General features: G+C 43.7%; 1 protein-coding gene across 1 annotated transcript; it reads left to right on the forward strand.

The window, feature by feature from the left end:
- The first annotated feature begins 4,717 nt into the window (after positions 1-4,717).
- On the forward strand, positions 4,718-8,140 carry LOC142817246 (uncharacterized). The gene is made up of 4 exons (XM_075894312.1): positions 4,718-4,783; positions 6,511-6,891; positions 6,973-7,042; positions 8,009-8,140. The coding sequence occupies exons 1-3, from the start codon at positions 4,747-4,749 to the stop codon at positions 6,990-6,992; spliced, it is 438 nt and encodes a 145-aa protein (XP_075750427.1). The 5' UTR covers positions 4,718-4,746; the 3' UTR covers positions 6,993-7,042; positions 8,009-8,140.
- Positions 8,141-24,113: the final 15,973 nt, after the last annotated feature.

A 24,113-nucleotide genomic window follows, 5' to 3' on the forward strand; every position in this document is an offset into this window, starting at 1 on the left:
CTTTATCAGAATTTGTCGTTATATATGCAGTTCTGCAGCAGTTGCATACGCCGAAGACTATTTTTCGCTGATACTTTCCACCATAGGTCGGCAACCCTTCCAGACTGAGAGCCAAGAGTGCATGCGGCCGACACAGCAGCGGTCTGACAGAGACTCGAAGGTGGAGGGAGGGAGGGTCGGACTTTGCAGGCAGGGAAAAAAAGTGGCGAATTGACAACAGTGTGCAAAAAGGGGAATAGTCAATGTTTATTTTTTCAACGCATGTCACAAGGCTGCGAATCACGAACATAGGTTTCGGGTAAAAACCACATTACAAGTCAAAACTGCTATGTCAACTGTCACGTCCGAAGTGAGTATGGAAGGACAAAGGGAGGGGGGGGGGGGCGGGAGGGGACGTTTTCATATCGTGCCGGGGGTCGCATAAAACTACCCTGCGAACGCATGCGACATCCCGACCGTAGATTGCCGACTCGTGCTTGATGGTACACCCGACTTTACAGGGTTGCCATGCCATGTATCATACATGTTGGTCCAGTTAGGAAGAACCCATTATTCGCCCTTCTGCTGAGAAGACAGACACCCGCTACGCATTTGGATGACATTGTGTGCACTTTCTTGATGCACTGGTCGGTGACGATGAAGAATTATGGCTGAGCCCAGCGTAGTGAATCGGAAGCATTCAGTGAGCTGCTCGCAACGCTGTTCGCATTGTCTGGCGCCTGTTTACAGTATTTGGTTGTATGTAACGCCTGGTTCCTAGTTCACTCTTTTGCCACGCTATATACATATATATATATATATATATATATATATATATATATATATATATATATATATATATATATATATATATATATATATATCATATCTTGTCACAAGAAGGTGATGTCATCTTGTGATGACCTTTTTGCATCCCTCGTGTTGAAGCTGCCGCCGATGGCCACCTTTCACGTGTGATGAAGGATCCAAGGCTTTCACCTTTAAAAGGTGAATAAAATTCAAGTTCGAGCCACAAATCATTCGACGGGCTCTAACGAATGGCTCAAGGCATCAAGACTTAATATAAAAAGTTAGCATGAAAGACATTTTTGTAAGGCTTTTATGGAGGCACACAGCGCAGAGTATTAAGGTGGCAGTATTCCCTTGCTGAGGAACGTTCACAAGTTTTATCAGTGTGCTAAAGCAGGAATAGCTCGAAGAGTTATTCTGTGTAAAACTTTTAGCTACATTTGCAGCACCCGCGATGATATCGAAATTCTCGACTTTTCTGCATATAGAGTTTAGCAGAAATAGACAATCGCTATTATATAACCACGCTGAATGAACCTGACAGTTTATCTTTTTTAACCACGTGCACTTTCAAGTATATGATTCCTGAAGCGAGATGTACACAACGCGAGCATTCTGTAATGCGTTCTCACAGTGCACCACGGTGACCGTAAGAGAAAGGATGCTTTCCACCCGGATAAATATGTTGTTAGGTGACCCACTAGAGCCTAAACAATGCGCACACTTAGAATCAGTGCCGACCTGAAGACGCAATAGCAGCTGCAAGCACCTCCTTTGCTTGAGTGAAGGTTTCGTACAATGTATATCTCGTGCAAAACTATGACGTTCAGCAATACAGAAAAACAAGGATACGGAAGCGAACAATAAGAGTTTTTGTCTCTGCTTGTCCAACGTTTTTGTTCATTGTACTTGCATTTAGGTTGGATCTACATTAGCGTTGAGGTTCCGAGCAGAAGGTCACTAAATCTTATTTTGGGGAGCCTCTTCCACCTACCTAAGTTAGAAGAATGTACAGTTATCCCTACTTCGACCCTGCCTCACAACTTTTTATTTCGTCTTGTAATAATAAAATAAATTGAATATGATGCGATGAGCCACGGAAGTGAACAAATTGTGTAAGAGTACTGATAACGTAGCGCGTAAAAAATATGAGCCACAGGACAAGGAAAGGGACAAAGAGAAGCGCTAACTTCCAAGAAAATTTATTTCGAAGAGCGTACATATATATACTCACGAAAAGTGAAAAATGAGACAAAAGAGTTCTGAAACCCATCATTGCCATGCGCGAAAGTCTACAATCTTAGAAAAGACAATTCTTTTTGACAAAGCCCGAGAGATGGAGTGCTGACGCAGTTCTGCCCTAATCTACAAATCTTCTCTGCCTGAATAATCTTCCTTGTAACTTTATTTGTGTTTTTACCAACAATCACGGTATCATGAAATAGTCATTTGCAACCACACGTGCTACAATGCAGTGCCAAAAAATCATCGCGACCATTCCTGACGTTGCAACAGTGTTCACGGTGCCAGTCAATGACGCAGCCGCAAATCTCACGTGCGCAGGAATTATAGTCTATCAGATACCACACCTTTCTCTCATTTTTCTCCATCTTTCAAACTTCCTCATCCCTATCTCCAGTGTAGGGTAGCATACCCGTTGCTCCAGACTAGTTAACATCCCTGCCTTTCCTTTCCCTCCTGTTCCTCTTCCTCTCTCATGCGGCAAACACTACATAAGACAAACTGGCCGCTGCCCCTATGCCAAATATTATATCCATAACTTCGTGAAGATGCGAGCGCCACACAGAAAACAACTTCCGTTCTGAATCTACAATCGTCGACCATGCTTTGAGCGCAAGACATCAACAGCGTGAAAAAACAAACGAAGCACCAAGCGATGGCACGCAGACAAGCACAGACTCAACAATAGCGATTAGTGCCATCAAGAGTTCAAGTGAAAGTATAGACTACTGATCCTCCCGCCAAAAAATTACAGATATACTACTTTCGAATATTCTTCCTCATCAACATCTTGTGACAACTGCTGTTGACCAGTTAAGGCTTAGTCTGTTATCACTCGCTTCATCCTTCCTTTACTTTACCGCTATCCTAACGTCTTGTGCAAACGAGCAGCGACTACCACGAACCTTCACGCTCATAAGAGACCTACTTCTAGCCCCACATAGTGTAACCACGTCAAGCATTGCCAATTTGTCCTACGCGTCAGATTACAAGTACCGCGTTCCTCGTGACAGTAACACTGAAGCCTATAGAATCACCCCCATGAAGACCCGTCTGCATGTCCAAACGTTGGTTCCAGGACATTTATTTTTCAATTGAGTCTAATCGCACATAATCGTGTATGCACATCAAGTAATTAAGCGAACGAAGAAATTCGGTATCCGAGGTTCCCCCTTCATGTTGCAGCAAAAGCTGCTATGAGATTAACAAGGGTCCCTTGTGGCACCGTAGTTATGCGCCGTCGCCGGTGTCCGTAACCGCTTTCACGAAGAATAAGAAAAAAAAAAACAAAATAGGAAAAAGTATCCAGTATACGGAACGGGGTTCGAACCTAGGTCCTCGCAATGTAGCCTGATATCATTTCACAGAGTCATGTCGGTGCTTCAAAACTTCTTGCAAAAAAGACCATGTACAGGCGTTACGTCGATAACATACCTTTCACGCCGCCGATGGCCACGTGAAAGGTGGCAATCGGCGGCGGCTTCAACACGAGAGATGCAAAAGGTCATCACAAGATACCATCACCTTATTGTATCTTCTATGACGCTACAGGTCACCAAATTTGCAACGTCATCACATCCCATCGCCGCTAAAGCAAAGATGCGTTCATGGAGGCACTATAAGACTGCGCAAGGTGCAGAAAATTTCCAATGCGTTCGCTGCTGGAGCCAGTACGAATGCAGCTTGGTTGCAGAAAACTATTGAAGGGAGCGGGGGGCGGGGGAAATTAATACAATCTATTGGGAAGCAAAAGCTGAATTTTGTCTTAGAATTCTCTTAGGCTAATGCCTAAGGTACCACGCAATTTTTCGTTTGTTTAGCTCAAAAGGCAGTCAAAGCTGTCTTGTGCTTTTTGAGGACTACAGGCCTACGTGACCACCTTTACTTTTGTGTAGTGCCACCGCTGCATACGCGCCAGCCGATTTACTGACAATCCTCTTTTTTTGTTTTTTCTCTCTCGTTCTCTTCTATTTCCTCTCTCTCTCATCTTCATGCCCCCTTCCATTCTCCCAGCGTAGGGTAGCAAACCGGGCATGTGCCTGGTTAACCTCCCTGCCTTCCCTCTTGTTGTTTATCCCTCCCTCCCTCCTTCTCGCACGAGTTGCGGATGTTTTTTTCTTGTTATTTGCATGCTGAAAATTTCTAAGATTCCCCACTTGTGCCGTATTTCTACGTAGGGCTACATTCCGTTAAAGTAATAAAAAAATCTGCTGCATACAAATTGTTAAGCATTTAAGTTCTGAACATATCTGTTGGACATCTGCTTGGTTGTAGAGTTTCCATGTGCTTCGATGAAGCTGCTCAGACGTCAGTAGGTATAACATATACAAAGTAAAGCATTGTGTCAACTGAAAATGCATGCAGTGGACATTATATTCCTGGTGAAAAGACGAGATGTCGAAATCGTGTCACTTGCATATGCACTACTTGCCAAACAAAAGAAGCTTGGATGGTTCTATTGAAGTGGGATTACTTTTCCAGCAGGCGTATCAAGATGTAGGCAGAGAGAATGTTCGGAGGCAAAAGACGGTAATGCGCTTAGACTTGAAGTACATTTAAAACGAATGATGGATTGCTGAAGACACTCCAAATAAACGAAATCGTTCTGACCTTGCCAATTCTTTTCCAACGTGTAACTGTCTTTTGTGTGCTGTATAGTAAACGACGCAACAGAATAAAGTTTTTATTGTGCTTGAACGACCCGACGGAGAAGCAATGACATCCTTCGCTCCAATTGCTCTCTTGTTTGCTGGTGAGGATCTGCAGCTGTTGTTTGGCTGTAACTTCTTTTTTTTTGTGACGAACAAAAAAAAATACTCGGGGGAGTTGTTCGGGCAACCCGTCTTTCGCTAGATAGAGACATATAAGGTCACCAGACGAGCAAGCGAAGAAAAGCATATCTAGCGTTGTTTGCAGTACCGATTTCCAGTATTCGGTACCCATGTTCATTCATTTCATGGTGTTAATTCATTTAAAAGCAATGGCTTTTATGATGAGCAAAAACAAATAGTGGCATTCTCAATGACCAACTAACATTAAAGGTGGCATGCACGCTGACATGTTTTTTTTTTCGCACATACTTGTCATTACATGATGTCAAGAATGTATTCCTACTTGTTGATGTGCACCTTATTATGAGGTGGGTGGACAATTATCTAACTAATTGTTCAGCTTTGTTGATCGAAAGTAGTGCTTTGAGCATCTGAGGTTCATGCATTGCTGAGGGCACGATGCGATTGCATTTATTCCGGTGTTCGTTAGTTGTTGGCCCATTTCGCCTGACTGCATCACCTTGCACATGCGTGGAGCTATTTTTTTGATGAGGCTGGTTGAAAATTAAACTGGAAATTCGTCTCAAAACTCTTGAAGCGGTCTGACTAGAATACTTTTTTTTACCCAAGAAATAACCCATTAAGAGCGGTTGCACTTTTATTTTTTAAGTGTAGAGTTGCTTTTCTTTTACTACGACACCTAGAGCCTTGATATTTTACGCCCCACCGCGGTGGTCTAGTGGCTAAGGTACTCGGCTGCTGACCCGCAGGTCGCGGGTTCGAATCCCGGCTGCGGCGGCTGCAATTCCGATGGAGGCGGAAATGTTGTAGGCCCGTGTGCTCAGATTTGGGTGCACGTTAAAGAACCCCAGGTCGTCGAAATTTTCGGAGCCCTCCACTACGGCGTCTTTCATAATCATAAGGTGGTTTTGGAACGTTAAACCCCACATATCAATCAATCTTGATATTTTACAGGCGCGAAACCAGAGTGCCGTCTTACGTCAAAAACGTGGGCCTTTCTACCTAGAAAACGTCGTCTTACTAACGAAAGCATGCGACAAATCAATTTGCTCATTACTTGAACAGAGGCAAACATTATCGCACGTTATAGACGAAGATTTGCCGACGTCGAAACGGTTTTTTCAGAGATAGGCTCATCGCATCACAACCTTACGTTGCTCTTACTGTTTTCTTGACGCAGAATAATTCTTTTGTCGACAAGTTGACTACAACTACATTTATTTTGCACAATTGCTGACCGCGCCAAGTTTACATAAGTCGGCGAACTTTTTTGCCACATGTCCACGTGTCTTGTGCGCCGCTGAAAAGTGTGGCTCAAATTAACAGTAAGTAAATGGCGTTGTGAACAGCTCTATTTCCGAGAGAAAAGTTTCATGCCGCATTCCGCTGCACCAGTGGGCAATAGAGAACAACTGCATAACAGTGCGTGCCATAACCCCATTACTCGGGATGAATATTCTAAATATCCCTTCGCGTTCCTGCATTACTAGGTGACTTATCTCGAGAATATGACGGTGTGTCAGTAGGAACGCATCGTTATGTTACATAAATAAAAAAAACACACACAACTGGCTTTCACTGGCTGCAGGAATCAGTCAATGGGCAACAGAGCGCGTTAACACTTTCATCTTAAGCCTTCAATTACGCCAGCAGAAACGTGCAGATCATTTTCTGAAATCCATTTCAGGCACCCTGGCTCTTGTTGTTGGCACGGTCGGAGTTGGAGCCAGCGTCGCCAGTATGGGCGGACTTGGAGGAGGAGGCCTTATAGGCCCGTCGCACACACGCAGTGAAGGGTATCCTAACTTAGGTGCGCCAGTTTCATCCAGAGCGTCGTACCCGGGAGGACCTCCTAGCGCACCGAGTGGATTCCCGTCATCTGTTAGCTTTTCGTCGTCCAGAATATCTTCATATGGCAGTAGCGGATATGGTGATTTGAATAGCGCCGGCGGCTTTGGCTACGGAGGTTATTACGATGACGGCGGCGCTTCGTATGGTGGGCATTACTCCAGTCCAGGTTACTACGGTGCTGGTTACAACTATGGGTATTACTCAGCTGGTTACGGAGGTGACTTTTACATCTTTATTGCATTTTTCTTTCTGCCTATTGTCATTTTGCAATTTTCTTACGTTGTTATGCATTTTCCAGGTTTTTCTCTTTCTGGCTGATAATCAATAGACGTCACTAGAGTATGCAGAGCAACCTCACAAGGTTCAAAGTAAGTAAATACGAATAGTAATATGAGTGAGCCACTCCTATTAGTACTTATAAACCACTTGCTACAGTTCTGGCCTCTAACGTGACGGACATATTCATGAGCGTGCGATCAAAATAGCGTAATAAATGTTGAGAGTAGCTTAATGAATTGTGGAAGAAACCCTAGCGAGCTCTGCCAAAACTGAAATACGACTATAAACAGACCGCATTGCGGGTGATCATGGTAATTCTGTGGTTAAGAAGCTCTGTGGCTGACGTGGCTTAGATCGCAAGCAGGGGCGGCGATGAAATTTCGATGAATGCGAAATGTCCCGCGTACAGCGCAATGACATTGCATACTTCAGAACACCATCTGGTAAAACTTAATTGGAGCCTTCCGCTACGACGTCTTTTATAGTCTGAATTGCTTTCAAAGAAAGTTAAACACCATAAGATGAAGAAACGAGATCGACTTGTGTTGTCGAGATAACTAAAAAAAAAATCTTAATTGAAACATCGCCTTTCATATGTTCTCTTTGATGCCAGTGCTTCTCTTATTTCAGTAATTTAAAGGCTAGCCGCACATTTTAAAGGTGAAACAACCTTCGCTGTGTGGTGGCTCACAATAATTCATGCGGGGTGTTAGCGTTATAATGTGCCTGCAGCTGCGTCTTCAAGTTTTGAGTTGCGGAAGTGCCGACGCTCACCATCCAAAATTATTGCGAAGTCACTTTGGATATGTCATCCTTTTCTGACCCTAGTCTCTCATCACCCCAATCTTTACTATTATTTTGCACTTTTTCTTTAGTGCACTTTTAAAAATTTATTAGCAGTGAAATGTCTTTACGAGTTGATCAATGCATTTAAATACTTGCACATATGGCTTGCACGTGGGAACAGTATACTTACTGCTTTGAAATGCACTTGCAAGCGTTCTGTTCGACCTTGCACCAAAAATTATTTCAATATGTATTTGTGTGCGCTTTAGGTACCTGAGGGCGCTTTTGTGGATATTGCGAAGAACAAGAAAGGTTGCGGATACTGTAAAGGCACATTTGGAATGCACGTGCTACATCTATCCAGCAATAAATGTGATCCAGAATTTTATATCAAATTTGTATACCTTCCCTTTGTGGTTGGTGTTGGCGTTGTCGATGGCGTCTGCATTTTCTTCCCTCTTTTACAGAGTATAAATATAAGTTAAATGAAAATGACTCATTCAGTGAGTTATCAGGTAATAGTGGTGCTATATCCAGTAATCATGTACCGTAGCAGCTATCAGGACAGCTCTGTCTAATCTATCTAATCTAACTAATCTGTTTCTAAGCGCAATATCACGACAAACATTTTTGAAAAATTTGGGACATAAAAAGTGGTCCTGAAACAACCCTCGTACCTGGTGATAAAATGCACAGTCGAGTGCATATATTGCTGTCAACCGCTCCGCTTTTTCCTCAAGTCGCTAGCAAAAGACTGAGTTTACAAGCGAAGTGCGAAGTTGCCCCTTTCCCGGTTTCTCTCTCTGTCTCTAGATAGAAAGTCCACATTCACTCTCTTAATTAAAGCTGCTGGTGGCTGCCCCATTTCCTCGTTTAGCTGGTGGTTGCTATTGGTCGACAGCTGACGTAAGCCAAAAAGCGGTATTTGCATCAGATAATCTTTCTACAGCCACGATCGGGCTAAAAATACAAAGTAGGAGCACTAACGGGCACTGGAATTGGAAGCCACAACTAAGAGACACATGCGGATTAGTCGTTTCAAAGGGCGAGGCTACAGAATCCATCATGCATATCACAACGAGAAAGGGCGCTTGTGACATGGGGCACATCCCGATTCTTTCCCAGTTTCACTAAAAGCGACGGCGATAGATAGCCCTACAATCAGGTATGTGCCAAAGAAATCTATGTGGCCTTTTAGAAAACTATTGTCATAATAAACGCATATGAATAGCAATTGGTTAAACCTCACTCCACGCAACTTCCACCGACAAGGAAAAAGGCAACGATTGGGCAAATAAATGGCGCGCGCATTACCATATCGACTCTAAAGAGCAAAACAATTTTTCTTTGGCTAGTTAACTACCCTTTCGTAATACCAATAACACCACGCTACCGGCAAAAAGAGGCTTAGTAAGCAAGAAAACGCGCAAAAAGAAAACATGGATGACGACACCACCTTACGATTCCCACACCATTCACCGTGACGTCACATATTTCGAGGACCCCAACTATAGAACCCACGTAGTTCCTTATCAATTATAATAAAATATATTGTCGTTCGAGGGGCCCTTAAACATTACATACCAAGTTTGAGGTATTTCTGTATAGCCAATGACACCGAAATACGTCACATGCACTTTAAATTCGTGACGTGATGCGTGGCGAGGTCGGTGCGAAAGCGGAAAACATACCTTTAAGCTTGATTTTCCTCTTTATTAATAAACTTAGGATGGCGAAATTAACTACATCTGACTTATAAAAGTACAATTTTTTAATCTAAATTTATTCATTATTTAGCTTGAGTGTCCCTTTAGGAGCAGTGACACGACGTATCGGCGCGTCGTAAGCGAAGGCTTCTTTGTCAACCATGTGTAAGGGTCCGCGGCGGTGGATCAAGCGCTACCGTGCGCTACGGTAACTGAAGGTCGCGGCTTCGATCCTGGCGACAATGGTCGCGTTTCACCGGAGGAGAAATCATTGAGGCGTTTGCTGCGCGATGTCATTGCAGGTTAAAGAACACCAGAAGATGAAACTTTTCGAAGCCCTCCGCTGCGGCCTCTCTCATAATCATGTCGTCGGTTTGGGACGTAAAACCCCAGGTTATATTATTATTATTATTAATAAACCGTGTACGAGGGTGGTATGGTCAAGATGTAATGAAACTATGCTACCATCTCGAAGCTTACAAAGAGTGTTTAATAAAAAGCAGTAATACAACAATATCTGAAGGACTTCCATAACAGAGAAATGCGTTTGCCTGACAAAGGGAGCCCACCAGCTTCCTCGGTGTCCGGCAAGGTGAGCTGGTAGAATTGTTTTAGGGGCGAAGCTCTTTCGGGTCGAGCCATGTCCTCTGTCCGTCGGCGTCACACGCTAGTACTGAAAGCACCTGGTAGAGGGCGGGGCGCTCGAGGAAGGAGTGCCTGCCTCAGTCTCCTGGGGGAGGCAATCCGTTCGTTGTTGAGGCATGGACGAAGCGGGGCGGCGGGAGCGTTGAAGACGCTTGCGCTCGGCTTCCTTGGCTCGCGTATAATCGGTGTTACCCGCGCGCCGTCTGCATTCTCTAACGCTGCCTATCTGAGGTTTTCCTTAACACTGAGATTTTTTTTTTCTATGCCTTCGTTGGGTCGACGCTACCAATATCGGGTATTGCTTAACGCTCACGCATGTGTTCTTGTCATTCCTGGGTAAATACTAAGTGTCAATCACCAGTGGCACATACCCGCATACCAACGGCACATACTCACCCGTGAGTATGTGCCACTGTCTGGCGGTAAGTGCTTGATGACGTACGTGACGGGATTGTGACATTATTCGTGTCTTGACCAGCGCGTCATATTCGTCAAACCATCTTACCCTCTTTGGTTCACGCCAAGTTAAGGGGGATACCACGAGAGCACCCAAACGTAAGCGGATAGATAGATAGATAGATAGATAGATAGATAGATAGATAGATAGATAGATAGATAGATAGATAGATAGATAGATAGATAGATAGATAGATACGCTCAAAGTCGCCGAAGTTCACTAAGAAATGCTTCGCATTCAAAATGCCGGAAATCTATTGCCACAGGCATCAATGCCCGCCGGCGATCGAAGCGCCACTAGATGAGGAGGGAAAATTAACCAAAAATAAAACCTCAATGTAATTGCTTTTTTACAAATAGTAGCAAGTTTATGTATGTCAACAATGTTAACTATAAAATTACTTTACGGTTTATATGGCACCTGTCCAAATGCTTGATTGCCTCAAATTTTGGTCAAGTGCCGTAAATGGGGAGGGGGACGTATCCAGGCGATCTTCTATCAGAGCTTGTGTTTAGTTCGGCGCATTGCCGAGTCAAAGAGGCATCGCTCACTGTGGCGTGGTGGTTTCGAGCGTACCTTGCGTAGTTTATTTATTTTCTTATGTGCCGTTCACCCGCGGGACATTTCAGAGCTGAACTAGCTCACAGAATGTGTAGATAGCCGCTTCCCTAACTGTCGACTGCCTTCACGTGCGCACGGCCGGCGTGCCATCTCCTTTGGGGACGGTGAGTGCTACACGCTAAGCAACGAGATGCTGTACTGTACGGTTCCCAAAAGGATAGCTTGAAGGCTGCTGTCTTGCTGCAGTGGTGTTCCACGATTGAACAACGTGAGTTTTTTTAACTATTTTGCTATTGTGCTCGTGAGCAGTTGTCTCACAATTTCATCTGCGAACTTTTCTGTGTATATCGCAAGTACACCATTTGGCCAATGAAACAACTTTGCTTCGTAATCTTTCTTGTTGGTATTTTTTCCTCTCACGCACGCAATTGTCGAGCCATAAGGTGCAATAAAATCATGCATTTATAACGCACGTAAAAGGTCAACAAGGAACAAAAATTGCAGTTTCGCGCCGTCTAGGGTAAATTCACGACGTTGCTACCACTTCTAGTTGACACGTCATAACTTTTTCCTTTTTTTTACCTGTTAATTGTTCCCTTCATACGTAGATGGCGACGGTGGCCACACACCGCCAACTACAGGACACATGGGGTTCTATGGAAGTTACACTTCCAGTTACACTACCACGGCATGGGGCCATAACGCGGACAAAGGGAGCAGACTGGATGTTGAGATGAAGTGGTTCATTTAGTCCAACTTGTGGCCAGTGAACGGAAAATCAAATCAAATTACATCAAGAGATTGCCACTGATAGCGGCGAACAGAGCGTCGGCCGTCGATCAACCGACAAGTGATGACGCTCGCCGGCATTTAGACACGCACCGTCGAATATTCAAGTGCTTTCGCTAGCGGCGACGTAAGCTCCAGAATAATCCGTAATATTCCCGTTGTTTGCGTAATCGCCTCGGAATTTTCAATGATTATCTCGGGGAGACGCTCTAGGTGCCTCGACGATTGTTTCGTCAATCGGCGTGTTTGCGCAAGACAGCACTTACACGTGTAACGGTGCAATAACTAAACTGGAAAAAAGGAGCGTTTTTTTATGGCTTGGCAGTGGTGTCGAATCGTCGATAAAACTTACTAACTAGCTGAAGCTGTGTTTTGAAAACCATTAACACATACGTACATCTCTACGGCAAAATCACCTACTTTAAACGCCATTGTTAAAACATATCTGCAAAGTGATGGTGCATTAGTGGACCTCTGACGAGTTAAGCAGTAAAGATTTTGCTGCCGGAAACACTGGCGTACACTGCATGCTTAACACCTTCCTGCGGGTTTCACGTTAGTTGAGCTTAAACGTCCTTTTTTACATGACCCTTCGTGACATTTCTTATCAACTATAAGCATATAAGGTACGTTGTAAATAAGGTTTACCTATTGCATGAAACGCGTGATTAATAAATTTTTACGTTTCTCACAAGCTATGAGTCGACGTACACTCGCTTTCTAGCTATTATCAAATAAATAAATTATAAATAAATAAATAAATAAATAAGTAAATGTTGGAATAGAAGCTGAAGTCACATGATATTGTATATCTTCTATTCCTGCTCAGTGAGTAAGCAAGAATTTTCGTACTGAGTAAATGCAGGCATGTGCGAATGTCACATTAAAACCCTGATTCATCGATATGAAAGTCCCCAATGTGAAAGTGCGAATGTTCTCTAACAGGATAGACAGAAGTGTTTTCACTTTCTGCTAACGTCGCAATGTCGTCGTCACAACAACAATTGACACAAAAAATGATATCTTGATTGTGTGTACGCACAAGCAGAATGTCACGCGTCTTTAAGCTATAGCACTGGTGAAAACGCAATGAAAAAATCGAAGCAAGGCTGGACGCATTCTCTTATTGTATAGCAGCGATTCCTTTCCGTACACTTCAGAAACCTTGCTGACATCGAATGGGAAAGGAACAATACAAAAAACTGTGCAAAAAAAAAGGCGGCTGCAGCATACACAACACATGCAAAAAGTACACTCTTCGCCATAGACGGGCAATGCATAGAAGTGAATATAAAAGAAAATACGTCAAAGAAAGCAATGCCAAACAATGCGAGGTAGTTTTTACGTCGTAAATATTTCCGATTTCACACGCAACGAGTAAAAATCTAAACCACCCACACTTACAACAGTCCCCGTCAGCGCGCTTATTTTTGAAGAGAGTTTGCTTGTTTGCGTACTGTCAGACGAGATGTCATGCCAGCGACATTAGCTGCATATATCGGTATAGTAGAGTAGGTGGCTTCCTTACCACTACTAATAGTACCACTATTCCTCCTCTTCCTACTACTACAACAACAACAACAACTACTACTACTACTACTACTACTACTACTACTACTACTACTACTATACTACTTCTACAACTACTGCCACTACTACTGCTACTACTAGAAAATTAAACGATGAAAGCCACTCTGGAAGAGTAGCCCAAAGGGAAGAGTGTGAAATCGCAACCAACTTTATTCTTGCAAAGTTGGTTGCGACATCGCACATTACTGACATCACATATTACAGTGGCTTTTAACATTTTGTCGCCAACGAAATAATACCTCCGCATGCGCCATCGAACCCACGACCATCAAGTCAGCAGCTGAGCATCGCAGCCGCTAGAACACCGCGGTGAACATCTATCGATTGTTGAAAATCACCGATACAACTGCCGCCGGAGGTATGCTAGGCTTTACTTGTTTGCAGAATTTTTATTTCATTGGGTGTGTATGAGGAGAGGTTTATACCAACGTGCGGTGCCGGCTACCCTTTTTATTTTTCGTAATTATACAAAACGCATAAAAACACCACAATATCCAATTCTACAACAACAACAACAACAACAACAACAACAACAACAACAACAACAACAACAACAACAACAACAACAACAACAACAACAACAAAGCGGTGTTACGTGTAATCATTTCATTTACGTGAATATTTGTGTTTGGTGAACATTTGCGATGAGTAGAACCTTTTTGTATTTACACTAACTGTAGTGACCATAATCACTTTGTGGTCACTTTGGTACACAATGAGTGGTAAAAAGTGCAAAGTAGTGTCCCTTCGAGAAAAAACAATTAACCCACTACCTAACGAAACGGCACTTATTTCGCTAAGCTTGCTGTTCTTGAATGTTTTCGTGGGAGTCAGTTATTTCAAAACTTTCTCTACTTTAGTGTTGAAGAACATTAGGGATAGCAACAAAGCAAGGAGTACTTCATAGTTTGAACAGCGATAAAAAAAGAAAAGAGAAATGCGCAGAAAAAAAGAAGCAGAGAGAAAAGAACTCATGAAAAAAATATAGAAAGAGCGAGAAACAGAGAAGTATGAAGAAACAGATAAAAAAGAAATTCGGGAAAGAGAGTAAAAGAGAAAGAAAGCGAATACAAAGGTAACTATTGCCACAAATCTGAGTTTTTAGTTTAGGCTTGTCACCTCTAATGGGAAGCTTCCTTAACTTATTTCTGCATGATTCATTTTTTTAGTATTTTTAGAAAAACATAAACCAATTAAAGGTCAATTTCCACCTCCTCTAGGTTCCACGTGGTTAACAATCATCTTAAGTTACCGCAAATAAAAAAACTGTCGACACTGCAGATTTACACTTTCTCATTATGCTTCAAATAGTTCAGGAATAAAGACATATATCGAATCTCATGGCGAGGGAGTTTTTTCCACAATACTTGTTTTATTCAACAAATGGTATGCTGCGTCGAGTTGTACATTTAGTTTTGCACTAATTATTACTACTTTGTCGTCCGTGAGTTATATAGCAAGTGCTTATTCTATCGTATCTTACCTGAGGTTGGCAAAGACGAAGTCTATGCACGTTCCCCTGGTGGTCGTACGTTCTTTCCAGTCGTACGAAATGTATCGTTGAGCATATCTAAACGTCATATACTGCGCAAGCCAGTCGGTATACGAGATGTCAGTCCCTCAATTACCTCACGGTTTTCTTGACATTATTGTCATTTTGCTGCCACCTCCTGTGCCTTACGTTCGTTTTTCAAATATGACAGAAAGAGAATGTTTCATGTTCGTATTTGTCAAATAGTACCTTGCATGAACTGTGCGTGGGCTAATGCTCCTATATTTCGTCGTCATCAGCGTCAGCGTCATGACAGGCAATGGAAAGTGCGAAACAGACTTGCCTATACCCTAAGGTCCTTTGCCCCTAATAAACATGTTAGCACGTGCATATAGCACATGCAACATACCCACTCTACGGCATGACGTTGACGAAGACACTGATGACGCAGAAGAAGTGCGTTAGTGAATGCAAGGTACCCAATGACGATGACGACCACGGAACATTCTCTTTCACTCAGAGAAGTTCCTTGCGTGCCACCATTCTACACTTTTTTTCTCCCCTTGCTTTGCCATCTTTGTATTCTCCTCGACCAGCCCTTCATAGAAAGATAGCCAACCAGACGCATCCTTGGTTGACCTCCCTGCTGCCTTTTCCCCTTCTTTTTCCATCCTTCCTACACATATATAGATTGCAGAACTATTCATGAACGCTCTATAAATTATATTAAATTACAAACACTGACAATGTTCTTGAAGCGTAAACAGAACATGATGTGCTCCCAATAATCATCGCCAAATATGAGATGTTTAGCAACGAGACTCCTCACCAAATATAGAAGTGTATTTACCACAGAGAGTACTTAAATACTTTCCGGGTACTTCGGGCCACGCACTTATATCACCGAAGCAAGACTTTTACTTGCCTTTGCTGTCAATAACTCCACGTTAGTGATCTGGTGTACAAAAAGCCCTTTTCGCTGAACAGCCTTAAGGATAACACTTCTTTTATTAGCCCTTCTTTTTACTTTTTATATCAGTACAAGTGACGGAATTTTTGTGACTGTATTCTTTCGTTCATTCTTTCTTTTTCTTCATTTCCTCTCTTCACGCAAGGTGAACATATTTGTTCTTGTCTATCGAGGTCTCTTACTTTCTCGCCAGCGACACTATTTACTTCCGGCCAGCAGGAAGTGCAGAAGTGCTGTCGTACTCAACGAATTACACGGTTTCTCACGCATTTTTTCAGTGAAAAAGAGCGCTTTTCTTTACTTTGTTACTTTTCTGATTACCCCTCTTACGTGTTTTCTTTTGTATTTTTGTTCCTCATTACTCTCCTGAGGGCCTTTCTCGAACACCTTTTTTTGTGTATGTGTATGTGTGTGGAGTGCTATAATGACGCTTTGCCTAGGCTGCACTCCTTTCATTGTCTCTATCGTACAAGGAAATAATTGACTTACCGAAGATGAGTTTCAACTAAAACGAACCAGACAGCTAATCTTAGACGGGACATGGGTGACGCGAGAGAAGCTAAAGGCTTGACTACTGTCAACAATGGTTCCCAGTTCACTCGAGACAAGCAATATCACCAAGACGTTCAAAGACCCAAGGAATACGTGATTGCAGCGTAAAAGCAACATGTTAGTGAACGTTCTACAACGCTTGCGATGAGGTTGTCATCAGCCATCATTATCAACACACGATTGGCTCTCTCAAGAGGTCTATAAAAAAGAATAGTGGTGATGTAGTAGGTCTGTTGTCCTATGCGGAAGCATCACAGCATAGAGTTTCTCACTATATTACCTAGAGAAAAGTGCAGCCCCACCGTCTCTGCGAGTTTCTTAAGGGGCCCTGTTGGAGCACTGGGAATAATGTGTCTGCGAGGCTTGTGTTGGTTGGTGTTGAGCGAGGCTTCGGCTCAAAGGGAATATGACTGCGTAAATAAAGCTTCTCTAAAACAAAGCGTCTATAGGCGGATTTCATTCACGCTTAATATATTTTAAAATAAATGTCCACTTACCTTGACGGCACAACCAAACGGCGAAAGAAAGAAACAGACGACATAAAAGTGGGAGAGAGAACACTCGCTTTGTCGTCTGCCTCCAAGTTAAGCGGCCATTGGTTACTTCTTAACGCTTCGTAAAATTGTACATCGACGCACAAGGTTTTAGTGTTAAATAAAGCACGTTTGTGTGCAATGACAAACATAAACAGCTTATTACGTGCTCTTTCAGTAAGAAATAAATCATTTTAACGTGAAGCCAGACGCGTCTTCGAGGCATACGAATCCGGGTCAAGTTGGAGGCTCACATATACCGTCATTCCCTTGCATCCAGCAGCTCACTAGCGCCAGATTTCCCTCTAGGTAAGTTTGTAAGAAACTCTATACATCACAGAATTACCTTTTTTTTCGCAAACTGCTGGAGCTTGAGTCGGTTTTGATAAATCGTTGTCACATACTGAGATATCTTAATTTTCTCTTGTGCACCGTGAAATTAGCGTTTGTGACCATGCCTCTTTATTCCTGCAAACCTACTGACTTCGAATGGTTGAAATGGTATATAAATGTTCGCAACAGTGCGTGGAAAAATGCATTAACGCCGTAAAGCCCTCCTGAGCAGCCTTAGTTTCTTCCTAACAGTTTTATTGGCATTCCGGAACACCGTCTTACGTTGCCAGAGCGCACCGTTAAAAAGTAGAGAGGCAAGTAACAACGCTACTTGTGACTGTTCTGTTTTCGAAAAGAACAGCACTGCCCTCTCGAAACCAACCCTTTGCACACATTACGTCTTGCGCAAGGGCGTGATTGTTTTTCAAATGCAACCGATTTCGCTGTGATGTACGCGGTTCAAGTATATTTTTTCGCCTTCTATACCATAATGTTTTTTCATGCTAACATAAATAGTAAGTATCACATTTATTTTTCTGGAACGTGTGTTTCCCTGCGTGCTTGCATAAAAGTTTCTCGCTGTGTGAGCCGCTACTTAGCTGCATAAGCAGATCACACACCAGCATTCGTGACTCCTTGTCTTCGACGCCCAAAGCATGGACGTATAGTCTGAACGACAGACCAATATCGCAGAGGCGTCATGTTATCGCATGTACTTCGTCCAACACATCCGGTATGTTCAATGTACAACGCTGAGCTATCCCTTCGCGCTTGCTGCGAATGTTCAGGACTTATATAAGAACCGTTCTTTTGCACGTTGGTTCGCGTGTGTTACGTCTGTAGTGCCGCATCGCCTTACACTCTTCTTCTTTTCGTTTCTCTTTTTTCTCGCTGGACAATACTTCTTGCCCGCTCGACAGTTTGGAGAATTGGCATCTGACCTCGCGTCCCATTTGTCTTTCCGATCTGTCCCCGATTGGTGCTCCAAGCTGGGGCACCCTGCCGCAGACACGCAAGCTGTAGCAGTGACTTTTCTGGCGGGAGATCAATCTCTAGTTCCTTGTAGGTCATGGCCGTTTTTATATGTTTATGCTTATTGCTTCGCTAATCCAACGCTACTGTTTGGTGAATACACCCCCCGAGCCCAGCGATGACACAAAGAACAATAAAAAGAAATATTCCGTGTGCCTTTCTGCAAATACGGAAGATTCTGTTTCAATCTCTCGTGCACAGTAGTATTCCTTTTGCCACATTGTTCGCTTTCAGGTTGAAGTTGTAACTGTTATTGATCTCGATATTATTATGAAAGTTTCAGTGGAAATTATTGAAAAAATTCACCTACTACTCGGCCAACTTCCTGCAATGAGTATGAGCCATGCTCAAAGCAAAACAACGACGACGTTGTAGTGAGATAAACAGCATGCTCCTTATAATGCAGAAGACCTCGACAATATACGATTTTCTCTCCATCAAGATACTAGAAAGATTGTACGTGCAACTGTTCGGTCCGGGCATGATTTGCAGATGCCCAAGAATATGTAGCTTTTAATTGTCAAGGTATGTGGCGTTCTTGTTGTTTTTTTTTGTATGAATGTGTATGTTTAGCTATGCATACAGCCCCGACACGGACGTGCTTTGAGTTCATTTTAAGCCGTGAAACGGCGAAAACCTGCGTTCTATAGGACTCACTTGCTATTATCATCCAAAGTTGAGAGATAAGGTGTGCCAAGTATTACATCCTGTTTTTTTTGCAGCAAAGTATTGCGGTATATATGCGTAAAGTAACGTTATTGAGGCATCTTTGGAAATGAATACTCGATGGGAAAAATACCTCATAAATTGAGGTGAAAATGTAAGATAGCGTACTCGTATTTACAAAACTGTGGTCAGAGGACCATTCACCAAGTGTCATTAATTAGTTCATATTCAAAAACTTGACGATACTTTACGAGTGGGTGCAGTATTATGAGCAACTGGGGCTTCTTTTAAAAACTACGTAAATTAATATTTAACGTGTACCTGAAGATATTATGTGTAGTAACACAGGCGCGCGCAGCTAAGCAGCAAGGACGATGGTCGGGCAGTCAACGACGGCGTTTATTGTCCGCAGCGTGGTTATATACATTGGCATTAGGAGAGGGTGAAGGAAAGGGGAAAAAGGGAGAGTGAAGGCGCATGGGGCCTAAACGAAATGGTGCGCGCGCAGCTGGTTTTGCTGGCGTTACAAACGAAACAAATACAACATTATGCAACTCACTTCTATATCGCGCGTCGTGGGAATCTAGTATTGTGTTTTTTTTACACATTTTCATCTGCCTTTAAGGGATGCGGCATCTTTAGAGTTGACATTATGCCATAGCTTAAAGCGAATACTTCAACACTGTACTGATCACGATTCATTTCAGGAGAATTAGGTTTGTGTAACAGAACGCCAAACATTTTGCGTATGTTACTGATAATATGGATTTCAAGATTACTCAAATAGGTCAATATCTGTGCTCTCATTGTATGAGTGCTTTGATTTTATTTGTGGGGTTTAACGTCCCAAAACCACCATATGATTATGAGAGACGCCGTATTGGAGGGCTCCGAAAATTTCGACCACCTGGCGTTCTCTAACGTGCACCCAAATCTGAGAAAACGGGCATACAACATTTCCGCCTCCATCGGAAATGCAGCCGCCGCGGCCGGGATTCGAACCCGCGACCTGCGGGTTAGCAGCCGAGTACCTTAGCCACTAAACCTCCGCGGCGGGGCCATTGTGTGAGTGCGCCGGTAAAGAAAGCTACTGAGAAAAATTCAAGTGTATTGCTCAGCAGCGCTCATAAGGATGACAACTAAACAAAAATGGCCGGACTCTACACTCCAGTAGTGTCCCTGTATTTTTTTTTCAATGATTTCCCTGAGAGGATGGTTTTCAATTTGCCCACTTTTGTATTATTCTGTGAATCAGCGCTTCTGCAACGCTATCTGAAGGGCATAAAGTGAGCTCCACCACCGGCCTCTCTTTCTGCCCATCCGCTTTTCACGTGAGTCTCTTAAGCCCTACTCGCAGCCATGCCCCGCCATTTTCTTACCCGGCGCGGAATGTCCCGACTAATGGCGGGCGCAATCTAAGCTTTTAATTGCGACATAAATTGGCTCCCCCGGTAATGAGCGCCCGGAAAACGATCTATTCGAATGTGTACACCGTTCTCCTCCGTTTCATTGGGCGACTTCTCTTTTGCGTAAGAAATACCGTGGACGGAATGATATCGGAGATAATACGTGCCATTAGCTGAGTGCGTTTTCACGTGGAACAATCGACTGACGGATGGGAAGTGCTTTTCGTTGCGGGGAGTTATGGAAAGTTACGAAAAAATGGCGGACACCTTTCGTCCTAGTTATTTGAATGTGTTTAAGCTTTTCGAAGCACCGAAGCTTTGTGTATGTGAAATACAGTAGTTAAAAAAGCTAACTGCCAAAGGAAATCACAGTCATAATGGTATTTGAAATAATACGCTCGCAAAAGAGAAAAAAGAAAGAAAGAAAGAAAAAAAGAAAGAAAGAAAGAAAGTGAATGTCAGAGGTTTGCGGGACATGGGGGTCTGAAAAAAGAAATGTTTTCCGAGTCCGGACACGTTGGATGGTTTTCATATACGTACACCAGTAGTTGACACGACCAACAGAACTTTAGACAGCTTTCGTGGTTGCAAAAGTTGTATTTTTCTTTCGTTGAACGCTTATCCGCCGAGTCTTTCGCTTTTTTTTCCAGTATGACGAGGCATGGTACGTTCTGTCATATGCGCTACTTTAGTTAACATAATTTTTTTACAAACTATATTCCATATAACAACTTGGTAATCGTGAACTTGCTGTCCTAGACTTGCTACCACTTTAGGTTTATACGCTCCCAATCAGCTTACAATTTTTACTTCGCTTTTTTTAATTCACGTATACTCCCAGCCTTTAAATTCAGGGTGCCAATGGGCAACTTCAAAACGACCAAAAATGCCTCATTGTTGAATTCTAATCCAATGACTGAGTGGTTAAACAAGCTTTTATTTCAGCTTATCGTAGGCACTGTCGTCAATTTTTTCTTTTTTTTTCAAAATATAGTTTTCGCTTACGTTATTGTTGCTTCATATACACGTCATGACTCGTAAGTAGCGGCAACTATCTCGTGGGAATCAAGACAGATGATCTAAGCGTCGTTGAACATGCCTCACTCATTATAACGGGCTTTGGGGCTTCATAAAGTTGCGGAGCGTCGGACAACAATTCTTTCCACGAAGTGCTCGGAAGCTAATCTTCATTTGCATGCGTGCGCACACAAAGATATTCACTACTCATTTGTTTGGAAAACACATGTGCATTGCACAAAATCTGTGGTTGTTGGAAAAACGTGCAGCGCTTTAGGGAATAGAATTTCTGTAGCCGTCCCTATTGAGTGAGGAGAACGGCGTCGCTTGGCAGTGGCGCTAACGAACATGAATTGTAGTTTCCAAACGTTTAAAAAGCGTTTTACGTGTCGGAAACCTTGATATGTCATTTTGCGAGCACGCTCATCTGTTGGAGTTGCCCGAAAACACGGCTTGAATAGCGAACACCAAAACAGAACAGCAGCATACGAAGTAGTTAATTTCTAAGATTGTTAATACGCAATTTTCTCTCTCCACTTCCACGAATCTAAATACACATTTGATCCTATTCTAATTGAATGGGTGGTCCATGATTGGGTCTGACTTCCGTTTGATGGGCTCTTTTTTCTTTTCGCCTGTTACCGTAGCTACGGTGGTTTTGTATGCTGATCATGTTTCTATAGGTTCAGCTTTCAAAGTGACTCGCATTTGGAAAGTTCTCTTGGGGACAAACGCCAATGCGAGGCTACCTCTCAGACCCTCGTCTGCCGTAATTGGCTCCGTCGCCATAAAGGACGACCCCCGAGAAATTTATGGCTCCCATGACATGGCCAGCTGCCCAAGTGGCCACGCCACTTCAGCGTTAGCTTTGCGCCGACTTGCCGGCTGACTGAACTGAGGCGCTTAGCGTCAAAGTTTTTGTGTGTTTGTAGGCATAGAGCTTTCCAAAATATTCACTAAACGAAGCTGCGGTGCTGCGCTCGTTGACCCTCCACAGGAACGACACGTATTTGCCTATAATCTTCGTGCTTACGACTTCGAACGCGATTGTGGTTTTGTTTACTGTTGTATTTTTGCTTTTGTTCCGTACATACCATACATACATACATACATAACAAGGTGCTAGAGTTACATGTTTAAAACCAAAGACACAAGCGTAGTATTTCACGGTAAAGTCATACATTTGAAACAGTAATTCTTGAGACCTAACAACAAAGTGATGGTCACTCACCACCGGTGCACGCGTGTGCGCGCACACACACGCACACGCACACACACACACACAAACGAACGCAACAGTTCTCCCAACAATAAAGAATAAATGACAGAGAAGGAGAGGCAGGGAGGTCAACCAGTCCAGAATAACCGCTTTGCTACCCTATACGTGGGAGCTGTATGGGGCTGTATGGGGAAGATGGAAATAGCAAGAGGAAATAGGAAGATATGACGTCAAATAGCACGCACGCTTTCAGTAACGGTCCGTCAATAAAGCGTGGAACGCGACATGAATGTCGCTTGTCCAGGCGCGTTCAAATACCTCAGCAGTTCTTTGGTCGCCTTATGCAGCTCCGAGGACATGCAAAAAAAATTGCCCGCAGCTTCCCTCGGGGGAACACTGAGGAGGATGCGGAGCATATAACGGGGTGTTAAAGTGCGACTTACTTGGGTCGATGGCTAAATTGGTTAACGTGGTTGTGAAATGGGGTGTTAAATTGCGACTTACTTGGGTCGATGGCTAAATTGGTTAACGTGGTTGTAGGAGGGGGTGTTAAATGAGTGAACACGTGCACACGTATGCGAAAGGGCGGCGCTGGTCGAAGGGACGTCGATCATTGTGTTTGTGGATTCGTTGGAATTCATTTCACCGCGACCTTGGACGTCGACGTGCCGTACAAACCAACCGACGAGCGGCAACTGAGCGAGCGAGCGCCGACCTTGAGTATATATACAGCGCGACGGCGCATGCACTGTCAGCTGTCGAATGTTCGAGAAGGGGGAGAAGCGCAACGGCGCATGCGCGCGCGTCAGCTGCCGATGTTCTCGAAGCGCGACGGCGCATGCGCGCGCGTCAGCTGCCGATGTTCTCGAAGCGTGACGGCGCATGCGCGCTACATTATACAGCTAGCGAATGTTCGTGAAGAGGAGAAGCGCACGCGGTGTTAAGAGGAGGAAGGGTGCACAGATGGTGGAGGAGTGAAGCGCGCGCGGTGTGTAGAGGAGGGAGGGATGCACAGATGGTGGAAGAAGGAGGAGGAAGCTTGCGGACGGCGCCGCACTACAAGCCTCGAGTATTAGATGCTCCGCATCTAAAACAGATCCTTCGGCATCGGAATGGCGGACGACGCTCTCTGCGATTCCTGTCGTTACGAGGAGACGCCGCGCCACATACTGCGTGACTGTCCATTCTACAATGTTCAGAGACAATCACCAGCATCCGTTATAGGCACCACATACTCACCAGAGGAAGCTGCGTTGCTCACACTGCCATCGTCTCAAAGTTTTTGACAATCGCCATTAGGGGCACGTAGAAAAACGGCGGGTGCTCGCGTCCCCCGTGTGTCCAGGCCGCATTCCGCCGACCGATACTGGCGCGAGACGCGCGTCGCGTTTTATTTCACCAAAGCC

Source organism: Rhipicephalus microplus, chromosome 5 (genome assembly GCF_043290135.1).
Source record: "Rhipicephalus microplus isolate Deutch F79 chromosome 5, USDA_Rmic, whole genome shotgun sequence".
In the NCBI taxonomy this organism is placed as follows: domain Eukaryota; kingdom Metazoa; phylum Arthropoda; class Arachnida; order Ixodida; family Ixodidae; genus Rhipicephalus; species Rhipicephalus microplus.

Bases quoted from the DNA above. Each gene is read 5' to 3' on its own strand.
- LOC142817246 (XM_075894312.1), top strand. From the start codon at position 4,747: ATGACATCCTTCGCTCCAATTGCTCTCTTGTTTGCTG. The intron at 4,784-6,510 runs GTGAGGATCTGC...AATCCATTTCAG, and splicing joins AATTGCTCTCTTGTTTGCTG to GCACCCTGGCTCTTGTTGTT. The intron at 6,892-6,972 runs GTGACTTTTACA...TGCATTTTCCAG, and splicing joins TTACTCAGCTGGTTACGGAG to GTTTTTCTCTTTCTGGCTGA.